Source organism: Mercenaria mercenaria, chromosome 5 (genome assembly GCF_021730395.1).
Source record: "Mercenaria mercenaria strain notata chromosome 5, MADL_Memer_1, whole genome shotgun sequence".
NCBI lineage: Eukaryota > Metazoa > Mollusca > Bivalvia > Venerida > Veneridae > Mercenaria > Mercenaria mercenaria.
Window position 1 is genome coordinate 21,234,038 of NC_069365.1, and position 20,387 is coordinate 21,254,424.

At 35.1% G+C, this 20,387-nt stretch overlaps 1 protein-coding gene across 3 annotated transcripts; it reads right to left on the reverse strand.

Moving 5' to 3' along the window:
* Positions 1 to 1,784: 1,784 nt before the first annotated feature.
* On the reverse strand, positions 1,785 to 20,079 carry LOC123558183 (uncharacterized). Of its 3 annotated transcripts, none has more exons than XR_008370901.1 (8): positions 15,369 to 20,079; positions 14,755 to 14,847; positions 14,183 to 14,241; positions 9,623 to 9,694; positions 8,159 to 8,275; positions 6,857 to 7,006; positions 3,264 to 3,566; positions 1,785 to 2,143 (listed from the first exon to the last, which is right to left on the reverse strand). XR_008370901.1 is itself a non-coding variant. In XM_053542868.1 (3 exons), exons 1-3 carry the CDS (start codon positions 8,231 to 8,233, stop codon positions 3,849 to 3,851), a joined length of 450 nt encoding a protein of 149 aa, XP_053398843.1. In that variant the 5' UTR covers positions 8,234 to 8,881; the 3' UTR covers positions 3,578 to 3,848. The 3 variants fall into 3 exon arrangements, 1 of the variants encoding a protein (XP_053398843.1); XR_008370900.1 differs by having other exon boundaries at positions 15,375 to 20,078; XM_053542868.1 differs by lacking the exons at positions 1,785 to 2,143; positions 3,264 to 3,566; positions 9,623 to 9,694; ... (1 more) ...; positions 14,755 to 14,847; positions 15,369 to 20,079 and adding an exon at positions 3,578 to 4,073 and having other exon boundaries at positions 8,159 to 8,881.
* Between the last annotated feature and the right edge of the window lie 308 nt (positions 20,080 to 20,387).

Here is a 20,387-nt window from a genome sequence, read left to right on the forward strand (position 1 = left end):
TAGGTGGTCCCTTTACATACAACATCCACTGTAGTACAGAAACACATAGTAAATAAACCGAAATGGCCATTGCCAAATAAACTTAAATGTTCAGGCTACCAGATTAAAATTTTGGTAGCCGAATGGGCTACCAGTAAATTTGCATATTTCTGAAACCCTGCATGTTTAAGCAAAACTATACTTTTCTTGGAGATAAACATTCACATATTCTAGGTGTGTCACAGAAGCATGACAGGTCACATACATGTATGACGTCACTTGTTTCATTACAAATGACCTGGTGAATTAGCATAGTGCCTTTCACGTGAACAGTTACAACGCTTGAAATTTCATCGTCAATTTTTGAAATAGTTTCAGTTGTTATGTAAGTTTCACCGCAAGATTTGCTTCTTTCAGTGATTTAAAAAGCTCTCTTGCATTCGAAATATCATTTCCATAAGCAACAAGTTTGTCCGCAGTACGTTTAACTAGGCCCCCTACGCCATCTGGTGCCCCTTTGCCATGTCCCGCCTCTGTAAAATTCCATGTGACGGTTTTAAATCTTTATTGTTCGATACATTTTTGGGTCATGAGATAAAAATTGTTTCCTGACAGATATTGCGTCGTAGGGCCATCGGAAACAAAATGAATAGTGTCTATAACTTTGTTTTCTACTTTTATATCTTGTAAAATCGGATGTAAGTGGGCCCATATACTTGCTGGATCGTGCCTAGTATTGTCAGAAATACTACAAAATGGTAACGGATTTTTATCCTTCAAATACAGCACACCTGTATGAAGAGATGCTTGGTTTCGGGAAGCTCCAAAATGCATTCCCTGAACTTCAGTGTTCATTTTGCATGCATAGTTTTCACTAAAGTCAATGTGAATAATACATTCTGTGTCCGTTATATTGTCTTTCAGTTGTTTCAGTTGCTCATGCTGATGTGTTATATTGTACACATGTCGACAGTATTTGCTTTTTAGTTCTGTAGTTATTTCGTCCACTAATATGGCTAACGTACAGTGGACCTTTTCTTTAACCGTTACTTGAATATTTTGAGTTTTATCTTTAATTATTCTCTGTTCATGACGGTTCTGCCAAGAATACACCCACACTTGTTTTCCACCTTCGTATTCATTAGTTTCCAGACTTTTATCTTTACACTGGCAACATTCGCAGTACATACATTCTTTTTTCATTTCCTTGCAACACAGACTTTGGCAGGCTTCTTTTAGAGTATTACATTTTAAAACGCCATGTTGTTTCAAGCGGGCGAATTTAAATTCAACATTTGCATGTAGCTTGCATGTACAAGTATCTCTTTTGTCACATTTTGGGTCGACAATCCTGCCAGAAACAACCTGACAATGTGTAAACCTGATAGCCCATTCTTCCTTACACCAAATGATAAACCAAAGAGATGCTGGTTAAAAGAGAACCACTTGTAATAAACTTTACAATATAAACTTTAGAGACATGAAAGCCGAAGCAAGAATTGAAAATCACAAATTATGCCTTACAAGTTTGCACATTATACAATAAGTGTTTTTCACAACCAAAGTCAATCAATATCAGTTATGCATGCATCACGGGCTCTATCAAACCAGAATCGATGATATTTATTATGATCTCCAGTACAATTCCTCATGCGAATTCTTCTTTCCATCTTTTTCCATTATTGTTACAAAATTAATCATATAAGGACATGAGCTGTCAGTTTGATGCTTTGCTCATCCTCGCTTTCTCACTGTCGCCACTCATGAAAATATTCCTGTGATGTTCACTTCCAGAAATAATGTTCACTTCCTGAAATAAATTTTAGATCTTACACCGAAACAAACAAATATCCTCTATCTCTTTAAATGAAACATGTATTTTTACCAAAATACCACACTGTTGTAATCAGTAACAGGAAAGTTACCTTCTTGTAAGGAAGCCAAACTTTCTGCAAATAATTCTGAAGTCTACAGCTGCCCTTCCAAAGCTCTGAAGTCTGCAGTGTCTGTAAAGCAGCTTGGAAGCTGTCTACATTAGAAGCAGTTGCCAGCTTCTGCAGATGAGAGCGTATTTCAGGTCCATGCCCTAAAGAGTTTTCCCTTTTTCTTGTCCACCTCTCCCAAGCCTGGTTACAGTGGAAATCACATATCAGGACTGTTGTACCTGCATTAAAAGTTAGGCAAGGTTTTATAACATGAAACTTTTGTTGATTTAATTGTCTTGAACAAATATTTCCAAAGGCAGAATGTCGAGCCCGCCAACTGTCTAACTGTGACTTTGACCTTAGACCTTGGGATTTGTTTCTTGTGCAAAATACTCCATCTCATAAGGATGAACATTCATGCCAAGTGACATCAAAATCTCACCATATATGAAGAAGAAATGCTCAAAAGTAAATTCTATTTCACATTTGACCTCCACCAGTAACCTTGAAGTTTTAGATAGGTACAGGGAGTTTGTGCACGACACTCCTTCTCATTGAGGTAAACACTCATGCAAAATATAAACAAAATTGGTCCTTGCATGTCAAGTTATAGTCTGGACAAAATTATACATCCACAAGCACACACGTACACATGCACATGCACCAACCTGCCAACTCACTCTATATCACCACAAGCAGACCAGACAAAAATGCACCCTTAAAATACCATAATATATTGTGTGAAAATCTGGCCTGTAAATGTCAATTACAATTGAAGAACAATAATCTATTCAATTTGCTCAAAATGTTGTTGTATGGCAATACAGAATTGCCTTTAAATGTATGTCCATACACATTTTTACTAACTTCACTTAGCATTTTCAATGTTTTACCTGGACAATGAATTTTAGGCAGAATGTAATTAAAATTGTTATTTTTGAAAAGTCAAGGACAACAACCAGAACATAACTACCTCATGCTGTCTGTACAGAAATGTAAATGTCATCTCATTGATATGACCCTAAAATACAAAGCAATTCTTGAAGCTGAACAGTCCTATCCTGGACAAAAACCCTCCAACATGGAATTCAGAAATTTGACAAATTAGACACAACTTCTTTTTCTGCCCACCATGAGACCCAACCACAAAACTATCTGCACCTCCCCCATCCCTATAAAGGTTGAAAATATTTTTCCTGTTATTCCCACAGGTGTATAAAGAGTTACGAAAAATTCATTGCATGATCTTTTAACCACTTATTCCAAAATCAGCAGGTTACATTTGGCCGTGAGATGTTTTTACATCCATTCACTAATTGTAATATGGAACTAGAATTCTTAATCTGAGATATACATTACCAGTGAAGACATTTTCCACTGCAGATATTGAAGACTCATCAAAGTCAGTCATGAAAAATGCTGGTTGAAATTCTGGCAAATTGCTGCGGATGATCTGGAGAGCTTCAGATATTGATACAATAGTCTCATCCTCTGTCAGGAACGTACCTACAACTTGGTAATCCACGTTGGTTTTTACAGCCAAAAAAAACAATGGCAAGTCATAAAGAGTAGTTTTGTATGTCACATCTAGGAAAACTGTACTCCCGTAACGTTGTAACAACCGCTTCTGCTCTGCGGACTGATAAATGAACTGGAGCCATACTGAAAGGAAGTAAGTTAAAAACTTTTTTTAGTGTACTAATTTCATAAATTATATGAGCAGTACTAGGGGAATTGAATGAATAATTTTATGTACAAATCCAATAACATCTCTTTTTAGGAAACAGCATTGTTTCTGTGTACAAAACTGAAGCATTATGAAGCTTTTAAATTGTGTTTTAATATCTTGTTTCCTTCAAACATATGAAAAGTGCTTGACCATTAAATAAATGAACAAAACAAGGATTACATATTCTATTATTGATAATAGTCATTTTCGGGTCGTCATTCATCAATGAAGGCACACTCAATAGTAAAGATGTACATGTGGTTTGAGATACACTTGTCACTTGGGTAGAACCTCTTGTTGGATGGGTGGGGCAATGGTCTGCAAATATCTTTAACATAGCTGTTAAGTAGAGTTCTCATTGCATCAAGATTGGTCACTCCACTTTGGCACATCTCTGCAATTTTCTGTGCCAATCTTGGATCTATTGGTTCAGGTGTAATCTGCCATAAAGATTGGATATGGTTAACCAGAAGAATTCTTTTATTTGTATCCACAATTAAATTTACAATGGCTTCTTCTCGGTAATAATCAAAAATGATATAAACACTGTATGACACAATCGAAATGCTTGACACTGCACAGGCTTATCTCAAGACAAACAAGAGTGTCAGACTGTCACAAAATATGCCTGTCATCATATTTTGTCTGATCCAAGAGCTATAAACCCAAGAGTGCCTTTGGCAGATTTTGCTGACAAACATTATCCGCAAGTTTGTGGTAGATCAGATGAAAATTTTAAAGGCCAAACAAGGCTAAATTTGCAGATTTTCGAGTATTTCATGGGACATAACTCAAGACTTTGCCAAAATAGAGCACAGCATAGTGATGGCAAAACTGAATGCATTAGAATGTCAATAAGTGTATCTATAACCGACTCATAGTTGAAATGCCCCTTTTCATCAATCAGTCGCAGTCAGGACAGATATTTCTATCTGATTCATAAATACATGACAGATATTATTAGTCTGCTATCATTTCATTTAGCTGCCTTCCATGCTTCCTTTGACTTTCTTTCAGAAATTTTTAAACCATTCATTATCTGACTTAAATTCAACTAACTTTCAGTACATTTAATCACTAGTTACTGAGATGCAAAAGTTTAATAAACATCTGAAACCTATGCTGCGACCTGGTGTGTAGATAGTAGCTCACTATTTTTTTGAGTGGAACACATCTACCTATTCACAGGATACATTATGTAGTAAAGAAAAAATAAAACTTTTAACTGTTTCACTATTTTACCTCAATGTGAGTTCCCTTTTCAGTATTTTTTTAAAACTGTAAACAATTCTATGGAACTTCACGTTAAACACTAGAGCTGCTTTTCCAAGAAGCGCATGTATCCAACAACTACTTAATCATCTGAATAAGAGTACCTAATCATGAATAATAGTATATGAGTCAACCATGCACCAAAACCTCAACTGCCTAATCATCTGAATAGTAGTATATGAGTCAACCATGCAGAAAGACCTCAACTGCATAACCATCTGACATGATTAGGTCTTGAGGCATAAATGGATATCTATACTAATACAAATTACTATTATAGGGGTCATTGTGTTTAAAAACCAAAGCGTTTTTTTTTCTGTTTTTTTTTTGTAATTCAAGGGACATAATTCCAAAGTGTCTTGGTTGATTTGACTTCTTATGCATACAGACACTAAATAGAACAAGAGCTGTCCATAAGACAGCACGGTCAACTTTTCTCAGTGCTCGACTCTGCATTAGAGCTTTGCCAGTAAAAAAAATTCTAAGTTAAAAAGGGACATAACTCTGTCAAAATTCAAATCAGGGTTATGGGAATTGTGTCTCCTGGTGTAGACTTTGAAAGTAAATAACTATTTTGAGTTTCAAGTTGAAAGCTTTAACAGTAACAGAGATATTTGACTTTTAACAAAATATTCTAAGTTAAAAAGGGATATAATTCTGTCAAAATTAAAATCAGAGTTATGGATATTGTTTCTCCTGGTGTAGACTTTGGTGGTAAATAAGTATTTTAAGTTTCAAGTCAAAAGCTTTGATAGTAACAGAGATATTTGACTTTATCAAAAACTTAACCAAAAATTCTAAGTTAAAAAGGGGCATAATTCTGTCAAAATTCAAACCAGAGTTATGAGAATTGTGTCTCTTGGTGCAGACTTTGATTGTATATAACTATTTTGACTTTCAAGTCAATATCTTTAATAGTAACAGAGATATTTGACTTTATCAAATTTAAAAAAAAAAATTCTAAGTTAAAAAGGGGCATAATTCTGTCAAAATTCAAATCAGAGTTATGGGGAGCGTTCTTCTGGTGTAGACTTTGATGGTAAATAAGTATTTTAAGTTTCAAGTCAATAGCTTTGATAGTAACAGAGATATTTGACTTTATCAAAAATTTTAACCAAAAATTCTAAGTTAAAAGGGGGCATGATTCTGTCAAAATTCATATCAGAGTTATGGGGATTGTTTCTCCTGGTGTAGACTTTGATAGTAAATAACTATCTTCAGTATTTTTAGTTTCAGGTCAATAGCTTTGATAGTAACAGAGACATTTGACTTTATCAAAAACTTTAACCAACGGCGATGGCGACGGCGACGCCGGGGTGAGTGCAATAGCTCTACTTTTTCTTCGAAAAGTCGAGCTTAAAAGGGCACGAAATAAATGGTAGTCGCATAATGGCAGATACAAATAGATTTTTGGCCCTGTAGAGCTACTTTCCTTAGATTTTTGGCATTTTTTTTTTGGCTAAAATCACATGACAGATGTATGCTTGACATGTAGATAGCACTTTCATTAAGAAATAACAACATTACAAATTTTCTCATGGAAACTCAGATCAAACACCACCAGTATAATTTGGGTCTAATTTTTAAAATGATTTTGCAGTTTGTGTGTTTGACTGAAATTACTTTTCTTGCATCAAACATGACCCCATTTTTCTTTTGATTTTTATTGAGCACTGACAATATTCTTCAAGAAAATGTAGATTAAAGACATTTAAAATTGGTTCTGTTGTGTGCTGCGGCCATTGGAAATAGGTCAATTTTATATAGAATAAAGAACAACAACTATTTAGTGTGTTATAACCTCTTATGGAAAAATTTTGTTCAAGCGATGTGAAGATTGGATGAAAAATAAGATTGCTAATCTGATAGACAGACATACAGGAGTAAATCAATATGTCTCCCACCACACATGGTGTGGGGGACATAAAACTTTAATTATGTCAAAACATACTTCGCCCAAAGTATGGCAGGTGTGGTCCTCAATGCTAGCCATATGGGCTATAACCACCCACTCAGAAACAACATTTTCTCCAGAACGAATTTTACTCTGAAGGTCTTCTGCAATCTTGCGTCTTTGACTTTTAGGTGTATCTTTATCTATCTGTAAAGACAAACTGAAGCTATCACTAAAGCACATTTATACCTACAGATGCCATTTTGATATAGGAGAAGTCAAATGCTGTGCTGATGACGTTTCATTCTTAAAATATGACCTCATCCTTGTACGTAATCAACTGGGTCTTTACATATTGATAAGTTTAACAATTGCTCCTAGCTGTATTAATGTCTGTTCAGTGGTTTACAACACACAAAGAAGACAAAAATTTAAGCTTATCATATCTGATGCCAGTTAAGTCCAGTTTTATGACAATCTTCACAGTAGTTGTAATATTTTGTGCTTCACAATTTTATACACATTACACAAAAATATCCTCAAAAACATAGTCATGACAGTTTCTGTTCTGGGGTACAGAACTGTAAAAAGCAATACCCTTATATTTATTAATCAAATCATCATGTGACATTTAAAACATTGTAAATGGTACATGAAAACGCCTTCAAACAAGAGCACTGCCCTGCGCTCATCTGATTTTGGTCTCTAAATAATAGAAATATTGTCCAACCAATGAATTTCCAATTCCGAAATGGACCATAATTCTTGCAAAAAACAATGTAGAGTTACAGTACTTGTTGTGCAGAGTCAGCTTTTAATGGCAAATAACTGCTCTGAGTTTTAATGCAATAGCTTTGACCATTCAGGAGAAAAGTTTACCTAAACACAAAACTTAACCAAGAAATCTGATATTAACTAAGTCCAAAATGGGCCATAATTCTTGCAAAAAGCAGGATGGAGTTATGTTTCTTGCTGAACAGTGTCAGCTTATGATGGTGAACAAGTACTACAAGTTTAAAAATAATATCTTTGATAGTTAAGGATAAAACTTTACCTAAATGGGCCATAATTCTTGAAAAAAGCAGGATGTAGTTATGTTTCTTGCTGTAATGGTTCAGCTTTTGATGGTGAACAAGTGTGGCAAGTTTCAAAGATTTGATAGTTTAGGAGAAAAGCTGACCTAAACATAAAACATGCAAGGTGAAACTCATCTTTTTTTTTTTTTCAAAAAAATCAGATGAGCTAAATATGATAATAAAGTTGATAGATGTCTTTCTTACTTATTGTCTCCAAAAAGTTCAGAATATTTCGACATTCATATTTCAACTTTTTATGAGCTGAATACAGCGTGAAATTTACCGTAAATTTGGGGAACCTGCATATTTCCCTAAATACCCATCTCGCAGGGCAACCAATTTTCTTAGAGTCTTGCATCAAAAACTTCTTTCCTTTTGTGTACCTGTGGTCTTCATTTCTCTAAAATAAGCAATACATGCTAAATCAGGACAGTTAACACTATTTCTTGCTAGTTTACATTCAAATAAACGTATTTCATAGCTCTACAGTACTATACTTCTGCCATTACAACATAAACTTTTTCAACTAATATTAAATAGGTACTGATACGTAGAGGGTCAATTGTTACATAGGTAAGGCAGTTCTAACAATTTATAAATACTGTCAGTTTTTAGCTCGACTATTCATAGAACAGTAGAGCTATTGGACTCGCCCATGCGTCGGCGTCCGCGTCCGCGTCGGCGTCCACGTCCGCGTCCCGATTTGGTTAAGTTTTTGTATGTAAGCTGGTATCTCAGCAACCACTTGTGGGAATGGATTGAAACTTCACACACTTATTCACTGTGATAAACTGACTTACATTGCACAGGTTCAATAACTCTGTTTTGCTCTTTTACAAAATTATGCCCCTTTTTTGACTTAGAAATTTTTGGTTAAGGTTTTGTATGTAAGCTGGTATCTCAGTAACCACTTTGGGAATGGATTGAAACTTCACACACTTATTTACTGTGATAAACTGACTTACATTGCACAGGTTCCATAACTCTATTTTGCTTTTTACAAAATTATGCCCCTTTTTCGACTTAGAATTTTTTGGTTAAGGTTTTGTATGTAAGCTGGTATCTCAGTACTCACTAATGGGAATGGATTGAAACTTCACACACATGTTTACTGTCATGATCTGACATGCACAAAGCAGGTCCCATAACTTTATTTTGCTTTTTTACAAAATTATGCCCCTTTTTCAACATAGAAATTTTTGGTTAAGTTTTTGTATGTAAGCTGGTATCTCAGTATCCACTAATGGGAAAGGATTGAAACTTCACACACTAGTTTACTGTCATGATATGACATGCAGTGCAAAGGATCAATAACTCAACTTTGCATTTTACAAAATTATGCCCCTTTTTCAACTTAGGAGTTTTTGGGTTAAATTCTTATATGTAAGCTGGTATCTCAGTACCCACTGATGGGAATGGATTGAAACTTCATACACTTGTCCACTGTCATGAGCTGATAAGCACTTTGCAGGTTCCATAACCCTATTTTACTTTTTTACTAAATTATGCCCCTTTTTCGACTTTCTTATTCATTCAAGCGACAAGGCTGTTAAATAGTCTAGCGTTGCTGTCCTCCGACAGCTCTTGTTTTTTAAATTGTCGTAAAGTTTTATAAATGTGCAAATACATTCTAACGAAGATGTTGCTTCTAACTATACAAGATCTTTTTGCCCTTTACGTTTTTCTTTCCTGTTTTTACCAAACTGGCAGTCAAATACTTTCTTTCCGAGTATTACAAATGGTGTACCACTGAAATTTATTCTCCCATACAACACAGAGGGATGGTCTTCCCAAAACACTTCCTTAGCTGTCTCCAAACCTTTAAATAAAGAAAACAGCTAATAACAACTGAATGAAGTATTGCCATGCAAATACAACATCTCCTAATGGAAGGCACCTAATTTTCTATACTGCAGTGTAACATTTTAAAATGATATCTGTCAATAATGTAAAAAAGAATACTGCAATTTATATACAATATATTATAACAAAACAATTCAATTAAAATTGGCATAAACAAAAACAATTAACAGACATAAACATGAATGCCGGAATGTCAAAATATATGCCCATCATAGCAAATTTATATTTCTTTACACTAACACCTGTATTTTCTAATGAATAGTTTTGGGCCAATTACAAAAAAAATATAGTATAACAAATTTATAGTAACAACTAGAATGTGCCTGTAGGACACAGGGTGTGTCCCATATTGGTACATTTGTCACAAATAAGGGGCAATAATTCAAATGTTTGCAGTGTTAATGGGTGTCAGTCTAAACAAACATTTTATGAAAAGGATTCATTATTCTAGGCTATATATTTTTGAGCTATGAGCATCACAAACAAAAAGTCCATTATTCTGGCTATTTCAAGGGCCATAACTCTGTAATAAGCACAAAGATTCTCAAGAAAAATACCAAGTGTGAAAGGTCACATCACGATAAAGACTCCAGCAAATAAGCTTGAGAACATTTGAAGTCCTCTCCCGGCTTTAAAAATTAATAATAGTCTTCAATACGGTTTTCAGTATTCCTAGCCACTGGCTTTTCTGTTCTTTACCCCTGGCTATCTGGTTAAGCCAAACCAGCTAAACAAGAGTGATATGACTACCATACTGCTACTGGTTACCGACCCAGATTCGGACAATTTTACAAGCTTTTCATCTGTCATATTTTAATTTTTAATTCAAGATCCATGAAATGATACCTGAATCAAGTTCAGTTCTTCGGTGTCGCTAAATACAAATTTGTTTGAATATAAAAATAAACTGGACACGCCACTGAGGCCCGAAAGAGGGTACGTTAATTTAACGTTTTCAGCATGTTGCAGGACCCAGAAATCGAACAGTAGGAAAATACTAATTATCATCACTTCTGTTTGGCAGAATCACATATAGGTCGGTTTTAATGATAAAAAGACATTTTAGTATTCTTTACCTTGTTTACATTCAACTGTAAATGTTTGATGCTGTTGAGAGTTTAAAAACTCCAGCTGGCCTACATACAATTTTTTTTAGGTAAAACAATTTGGTTTAAACGCATTTAACTCGTGGTGTTAATGGGAAAACATTGATACTTGTTTTATAACACGCAATTTTCTCGTCAGCATTTAGCAGATTGTAGATGAATTCCCCTTGAATAATGTTGGGGCCTCAAAACATGTATGCACATGCGCACTGAAAGCACATGCAGCTTCTCCCAGCGAGAGCTGTCACAACATTTCGTGAAGAAATGTAAATATTCCATTTTTTAAAGTTTAACTTACTGATTTGCAATTATTGCAGATGATGTTGCACCTAATGCAACTGTCTATGTACTTGTCAACAAATGATCAAAACTTATGCCAAAATAAGCGTTTACGCGACTGTTCGATTTTCTGGGTCGTCCGAAATTCTGGGTTGCCAACCAGTAAAGAAACACAAAAAAGATGTCCATGTAAGTGTTAGGGTTGTGGAAATCCCAATATTTTTCACTTGTCTGCAGACAAATGAGACTTAAAAATCTACTTGTCTGCAGTTAAAACGTATGAAAAATGAACTGGATTCAATCTATAATGCAATGGCCGTACCACAGTTTTATACTTTAGTAAGCATCTTTGTAGTTAGACCAAAATTGGAATATTCATGTACTATTTGGGACCCACACACTAAAAGCCAGATAGATCAGGTTGAAAAAGTTCAGAGAAGGTCAGCCAGATTTGTTACAAATAGATATCCTACAGGGCTTTTCATCAGGAAATTGGGAAGAGGCCTCGGCCTTTCAAATTGGTAAATTTATGCATGATAATTGTCTATTTTGGGAAAAATTAGCAACCGGAAGTAAACATCGAATAACGAAGCATATTTATTTCCCCTGAAACATGGACTAAAATCCAGGCCATGGAACATAATGTATTAGACTGGCAATGTGTCACACCTGGTTCTGTGGGTTGTTAGGCTAATATGCGACAAAAAATCGATACCAGAAAAATGCTTCCTCTGGAAATACTGAAATGTAAACAAAATCTTAACCATCTGTTGCATGATTTGGGGAAATCTTACCTTGCATTTTGGGAAATATCTCTGCCACAGTTGGGAAAAAATAGTATATTTTTGGATTGGGAAGAGGCCTTTTATAGGCCTCTGTTATATACATGATATAAGGATGAAAAGCCCTGGGTCCTAATACTAGCTCAGTTTCTGATATGATAGAAAATTTGAATTGGCCATTAGTACAGATTAGAAGAACCGGAGCCCGGCTAATAATGTTCTACAAAATTGTCCACCACGTTGTAGCTATTTATCCAGAAAAGAACTTACTAATACCAGCTGATTCAAGAACACGGCATGGACATGGTAACCTATACAGCTTTAGACACATTGGCACATCAAAAGATTCCTATAAGTATTCATTTTTCCCTAGGACAGTAGGTCAGTGGAACATGTTGCCGGCTGTCGCACACACAGCAGCCACAGTTGACTTCTTCAGAGCTCTTGTCACTGTGCCTGTTCTTATCTCTTCTCTAAATCTTTAAATACCGACCAATGTACAAAGTTTTATTAATGTAAAAAATTTGAAAAGTTCTAATGTTTTGGCACATGTATAAATCTGTTGTAAAAACACCATCACATTTTAATCAGCACCTGCACATAACCTTCCGAGTTATGAAGGAATGTAGTAATTTGAAGAAGAAGTATCTGTTGATTTGATAACGACCGATCAAGTTGGAAAATGCTTTGAAATAAAGCAAGGCGCAAACACGAGCTGATTAGAGATTACGGATCCGTACCCCTAGACACTTCCATAAATATAATGTAACAAATCTATGCAAGTAAATATCTACCCGTCCAGAATCTGTTTTTAGCTCGACTATTCATAGAATAGTGAGCTATTGCACTCGCCCATGCGTCGGCGTCGGCGTCTGCGTCCGCGTCCGCGTCCCGATTTTGGTTAAGGTTTTGTATGTAAGCTGGTATCTCAGTAACCACTTGTGGGAATGGATTGAAACTTCACACACTTATTGACTGTGACAAACTGACTTACATTGCACAGGTTCCATAACTCTATTTTGCTTTTTTACAAAATTATGCCCCTTTTTCGACTTAGAAATTTTTGGTTAAGGTTTTGTATGTAAGCTGGTAACTCAGTAACCACTTGTGGGAATGGATTGAAACTTCACACACTTATTCACTGTGATGAACTGATCTACATTGCACAGGTTCCATAACTCTATTTTGCTTTTTTACAAAATTATGCCCCTTTTTCGACTTAGAAATTTTTGGTTAAGGTTTTGTATGTAAGCTGGTATCTCAGTAGTTACTAATGGGAATGGATTGAAACTTCACATACTTGTTCACTATCATGATTTGACATGCACTAAGCAAGTCCCATAACTCTACTCTCTTTTTTTTCAATATTATGCCCCTTTTTCGACTTAGCAGTTTTTGGTTAAATTTTTGTATGTAATCTGATATCTCAGTATCCACTAATTGGAATGGATTGAAACTTCACACACTTGTTCACTGTCATGATCTAACATGCACTGTGAAGGTCCCATAACTCTACTTGGCATTTTTACAAAATTATGCCCCTTTGACTTAGCACTTTTTTGTTAAGTTTTTGTATGTAAGCTGGTATCTCAGTATCCACAAATTGGAAAGGATTGAAACTTCACACACTTGTTCACTGTCATGATATGACATGCAGTACAGAGGTTCAATACCTCTACTTTGCATTTTACAAAATTATGCCCCTTTTTCAACTTGTATTCATTCAATTGACAAGGCTGTTGAATAGTCGAGCGTTGCTGTCCTCCGACAGCTCTTGTTTTTTTTCTTCTTAAACATTTGGCAGCTAATGACACTAAACTAAAGAAACAAAACACAAAATATGCAACATTCCAAACTTTTGTTCGAGATTTCCTAACAGAAATATGCAGAACATATATTTTGGACATGAAGCCTTGAAGGCCTGCAAGAATTATCATTCTACTAAGAAAATCCTTTATCAGCAGTAGAGGCTTTTCAAATATTTTTTCTTAATCAGCTAAGTCAAACTATTTCAGATATAAGTAGACCATATATACCCACACATGTCATGTGTTGCAGGCTGAAAAGGCTGGGTAATGATATTATTTTTATCCAATTCAAATTTCGAATACCCAATTCAGACAGAAAGTGATGGGTAAATACCCATTTGCACCAAAAGCTTATCTGGAGCTCTGTGAACGGATGGACAGACAGACAAGGAACCCAAAAACAATGTGTCTCCCCATACATATGGGCAGACATAATTCCTTATTTTGACTATATTAAGCAAATGCATACCTTAATAATTCAAAATCTTTCAGGTCTTGTCAGCACTCATAATATTCACATGTTACAGCCTGAAAGATAGAAAATAAGCAATCGCTTCTTATAAAAAAATATTTCATTGAATAAGATGCTAATGCACAAAATCATGATTATAACTTCACAATCCAAGTATATATATTTTATAGAAACTTAAAACAGATCACTAAGCTTTAAGTTATCAATTTTGCCATCAGATTTTGTTAAGCTTCAGATAAATAGTATTGATTTAAAAAAATATTTTTTCAAAGACATTTCATTGTATGAAACATTGCTCCTGAACATGCCTGACAGAAAGAAATATAAAGTAAAACTAAGAGCACTGTCTGTGGTTTTAACACTTGTGCGCAAGTGTTTTACATAATGCAACACAAGCTTATGATTCTTGAAGTTCAGGCTCAGCTTTTGATCACAAATATATTTTAAATTTCAAAGCTATAGTCTTAAAGAAAAGTGAATCTGAGGAAAAAACTATAAATACTGATACTGACCCACTCAAAGGTAAGCAATATTGAAAATGTATACAGCTTTTATAAAAAATATAGTACCTTCATAACTGTTCAGAACAATATTTTTTCTTCCAACATTTTCTTACACGTTAAGGAATCCACAACAGTATAGATGTATATGAGAGTTCTTCACTGTAGAAAAAGAAATGAAACTGTTACTCTTGTCCTCCATTATCACAAAATATATATGTTACATTTATTAGTCCGGTTTACAGTCGTATAGTAATATTGACACAACTTTGCTCCTAAGTTCACTTTGCCAGCTTCCCTTTATGGAGGTGCCCCTCTAGGCATTGCTTCACACATGCTTGGACACCTGGGTGGAACCACTGATCTATTTACAAGCCAGCTGGATGGCTTCCTCACACAAATAATTCTACTCCCGAACAATATTGGCAGGGGACAAGGTGAACTGAAGTTTGTCACAGTAACCACTTGTTCATTGATTATTTATGTTAGTTTTATCATTATAAATGCATATAGTTAAAGCTGAGTTACTAGTTAAACTGGTCAATTAATATTTATTTAAAAAGACATTACCTCCCTTTATATAGAAAAGAAACATCTAAAATAATTAAAATCAACATTTTAAAGAAAATTGAATATTTTATCAGTAAATTTTACTAATAACAAGTACACTAAATTAATGTTACCATCACCTTGCTTCAAAATGAGAACAAAACACAATATCCAATGACGATATGTGAAGCAGTCTGAAATATAACAAGAGCGCCGCCAAGCGGGGCAATATACGCCCGAAGGCTTGCATCATAGGACGGGAGCAAAATTTTAAGAACTTGACTGTTGAAGCCCCAAAGGACTGGAACAACAAAAGGAAAACTTCAAAAAACAAATCTAAGTCCACAAAAAAAAAATTCAAAGTCTACAAAAAAAATCCTTATCAGGTACAGGTATGTAAAAATACACCTTAAAATTGGAGGTACCATCCATGTTGTACCACAGAAAAGTGGTCTCGGTTTTTCCCTACGGCCAATAATAAAAAAGTTTCAAAATAAGCTATTTATAGTAACATAAAAGGGAAGTAATTCCAAAAAAATTATTGTAAGTACAAAAAAAGAGATCTGCCAAATAAAAACAAGAGCACTGCAGTGCAGAGCAATATACACAAAGCAAAGTCATATATAACATTTGACCCTTAAGTGTGACCTTGACCTTGAAGCGAGTCATCCGAAACATGCGCTATGCACATCGTTGCAATGTGGTGAACATTTCTGCCAGGTTTCTTTGAAATCCTTCCAGCAATTCAGGAGTTACAGAGCGGACACGAAACAAACTGATACAACCTTTGACTCCTAATTGTGACCTTGACCTTGAAACGAGACATCCGGAACATGCGCTCTGCACGTCGTCTGGGTGTGGTAACATTTGTGTCAAGTTTCTTTGAAATCCTTCAAGGGGTTCAAGAGTTACAGAGCGGACACGAAACAAACTGATATGACCTTTGACTCCTAAGTGTGACCTTGACCTTGAAGCGAGACATCCGGAACATGCGCTCTGCACGTCGTCTGGGTGTGGTGAACATTTGTGTCAAGTTGCCTTGAAATCCTTCAAGGGGTTCAAGAGTTACAGAGCGGACAGGAAATTGCTAACAGACAGACAGACGGACGGACAGACGGACACCAGCGTTATAACATAATACGTCCCTTTGGGCGTATAAAAATGATATCAAGATATCATAAGATAAGTTTTATTTTAAATCATTCAAAGAAATAATAAATGCTTTCAAATGATGTAAGTATAGAATAATACTGTATTCATAAATCTAACTGTAAAATACTTACAAAGATACAACTTTGATTAATTTCTTAATGTTAAAACAAATACATGAAGGGAAGCAACTCCTGTAAACTTACGACCATATTTTGTAACTGAATATATAATGCAACTTTTTTAATTGAATCTGAGGTCCCTTTTCTCTCAATTTTTCTACACAATTTATTCAGTACATACACTTCAAAACTGGCAGTACCAGTAAATATTCGTTAAAGTCTTTAAACTTGTATTTCAGTCACTTGTCACCACTGAACTATCCCAAATAAAAGTAAAGAGTAACACGTCTCAGTTTACGAGTCTTTTTTATATTTCTAACATTTATTCGAATAAATCGTTATTGATTCATAGAAAGTTATACTTCTCTCCAAACACTACAAGTATCAAATATCGCTGACAGCCAGAAGAATCCACTACATCACATGTAAAATTCAACATCAACTTTCTTTCCCAAACGTCAAAATAAACCAGAAATCAGAGACCGAATAAACTGGTGTGCACGTAACTTTCATCTTTTATGAAATAAAATTTACGCACAGACCACTAAGTACGGTCTCTATATTATGTGAGTTATATAGGAAAAATACTTAAAAAATCATCTGATCCTATTTCCAAGACTGTTTAATTATAATTATTGATTTGACTGGGTGACCTAGTTTTTGACTCCACATAACCCAGATACAAACTTGGCCTATAGATTATGACAAACATTCTGACTAATTCTCATGAGTTTCAAACTTAAATTGTGGTCTCTAGAGTGTTGACAAGATTTTCCTTTGATCTGGCCTAGTGACCTAGCTTTTGACCTCACATAAGCCAGTTTCAAACTTTACCTAGAAATCATCAAGTCAAACATTCTGACCAAGTTTCATAAAGACTGAGTCTCAGCTGTGGCCTCTGTGTTTAGAAGCTTTTCCTTTGATTTGACCATGTGACCTAGGTTTTGACCCTACATGACCCAGATTTGTACTTGACCTTTAAATCATCAGGACAAACATTCTGACTAAGTTTCATAAATATTGGGCCACAACTGTGGCCTCTAGAGTGTTCACAAGCTTTTCCTTTGATCTGGCCTACAGACCTAGTTTTTGACCCCATATGACCCAGTTTCAAACTTTTCCTAGAGATCATCAAGACTAACATTCTGACCAAGTTTCATAAAGATTGGTTCACAAATGTGGCCTCTACAATGACCAGTCACAATAGCTCACCTTGAGCACTTCTTTTTTTCAGGACATTTTTAGCTCCCTTTTTAGCTCATCTGATTTTCTGAAAAGAAAAAAAAAGAAAGAAAAAAGATCACTTGATTGGCGTGTGCATTGCCTGGTTAAGTTTTATGTTTAGGTCAGCTTTTCTCCTAAACTATCAGAGCTATTGTTTTAAAACTTGCAACACTTGTTCACTATCAAAAGCTGACTCTGTACAGCAAGAAACATAACTCTATCCTGCTTTTTGCAAGAATTATGGCCCCTTTTGGACTTACAAAATCAGATTTCTTGGTTAAATTTTATGTTTAGGTCAGCTTTTTTCCTAAACTATTAAAGCTATATTGCTTTAAAACTTGCAACACTTGTTCACCATCAAAAACTGACTCTGTACAGCAAGACACATATCTCATCCCGCTTTTTACTATTTACCAGATTTTTATAGCGCTCTTTTCATCTATAAAATAAACGTTCAAAAGTGCTGTACAAACTACATATCACAGAATGATATGGACATACAATACAACACAAAAAATATATCAACAATGAAAGGTATTTAGCCTGAATCAGGTTTCACTCTACATTTTAATTGTACTAGATATTTTAAAGAACAATAAACAATAGGAAATAATTTCCATGGCAAAACTTGTTTTTCAGTGCAAAGTGAGTTGAAGAAAAAGTGTTTTCAATGATCGTTTCAAAGCATCCAAGCATTTAGCGTCTCTAATGGTAGCTGGAAGAGCATTCCATAACTTTGGTGCAGCTGATGAAAAACTACGATCACTGTACCTCAGTTTTGCTTTTTGGGACAACTAGTTGTTTTGAGTTGTTCTTGGATCTCAAATTTCTTGCTGGCTGATAAGAGTTCCAGCAAGTCTTTAACATAGATCGGTGATTGGTTATGCAATGCTTTGTATGTGCGATATTCTCATAATTCGAGCTGCAGTGTTCTGAAGTGTTTGAAGTCTATTCAGCAGGACCTTCGGAACACCATACAAGAGCGCATTGCAATAATCAAGGCGTGAGATTTTGTAGCATCTGTATTTAGATATTTCCTGATGTGGCCTATTTGACGTACCTGTCTGTACCCTCATCTACTAACTGAGTTAACATGTTTTTCCATGCTCATTTTGGAGTCTAGCAAAGCACCAAGATTCCTTACACATTTAGATGGTTTAATGTTCTCTTCTCCAATTTTCACAGTAATCGATTCAATATGTTTTTCGTTTCTTTGAGAGGTAAATACAACGACTTCAGTTTTTTCGGCATTGATTTTCAACATTTTGCTGTTCATCCAAGATACGATTTCTACAAGACAGTTTTCAATACAGCGTCCTTTATGGCCCATTTTGGACTTAGAAAATATCAGATTTCTTGGTAAAGTTTTATGTTTAGGTCAACTGTTCTCCTCGACTATTAAAGCTATTGTTTTGGAACTTGCAACACTTGTTCACCATCAAAAGCTGACTATGTACAGCAAGAAACATAACTCCATCCTGCTTTTTGAAAGAATTATGGCCCATTTTGGACTTAGAAAATCATGGGTAGGACAATATTTCTATTATACAGAGACAAAAAAAAATCAGATGAGCATCTGCACCCACAAGGTGGTGCTCTTGTTAAAATTACTTTAAAAGAGGTTTCCAGTGCAGACAGAACATGTCTCCTCTTGTAGGATTTGGGATGTGTTAAGTAACTGCAGGTAAATTTTGGTGCTTTCTTCACAAACAGGAACATCTTTTTCCATAATTTGTTCCGTACCTAGAGCACTATCGGGGACACTTTGCTCAATCAGCAATTTAATTACTTAGCTGCGGTTTTTTAGCTCACCTGAGCACAAAGTGTTGAAGGTCAGCTATTCTGATCATCCAGTGTGCATCGTCATCTATATTCATAAACAATTTGATTGTTATTACTCTAGATATCAGAAGTTCAGCTCTATCTTAATGAAACTTGGTCAGATCATTACCCTTAATAAAATCTGTCATGTTCATTTCAGTCACATATCTTATATCATTGGGTGGATTTCCACCAAATCTTACACAAGTGATCAGAGCCAGGCCTTATTATGAATATTATTGGCATGTTCTGGTTCACTGATTTTCAGCATAGTTATGGCCCTTGATTTGTTGTGTTTTTCAGCATTTACACTATGATGTTTACCATTGAAATGCAGTTCACCAGAGCTTTTGAGTGGTTCATGGAAGACTTAGTTGTGCAGATCATCAGCATGTTCAGTTTTAATTATTTTCAGCAGAGTTAATACTTTATCAAATTCTATGATGTCTTTGCTATTCTCCTACAGTACTATTTGGAAGTTGGAGTGATCAGTGCAAGGCTAGTTGTGCATATCATTGGACTTTTTGCTAACAGAAATATGAATTGAACATGTCACAACACTAGCAAATATCACACTTCATAAACAAACATGTTCAATATATAGCTCTGTATTTCTCAGTACCAGTAGTTCTAATTTGACTGTTCAAAAACAAAACTTCAAGTATTTTGTTATGCTGCATATATGTAAAATGCAGACAGATAGAATACTGCTAAAGTTTTTGAAATGCAGCGAGTCTCTTCGAAGGCCTTTAAATGCAAAAGAAAGTTTTTTTTTAGTCGACTCTTCCAAAAGTACCCATAAAATTACTTAAATTTTAACAAAGCTTTCAAGATTTA

Coding starts and splice junctions, on each gene's coding strand:
- LOC123558183 (XM_053542868.1), bottom strand. CDS start 8,233: ATGCAAGACTCTAAGAAAATTGGTTGCCCTGCGAGATGGGTATTTAGG. Junction 7,007..8,158: donor GCAGGTTCCCCAAATTTACG/GTAAATTTCACG, acceptor TTGTCTTTACAG/ATAGATAAAGATACACCTAA. Junction 4,074..6,856: donor CCTGCCATACTTTGGGCGAA/GTATGTTTTGAC, acceptor TCTTTATGGCAG/ATTACACCTGAACCAATAGA.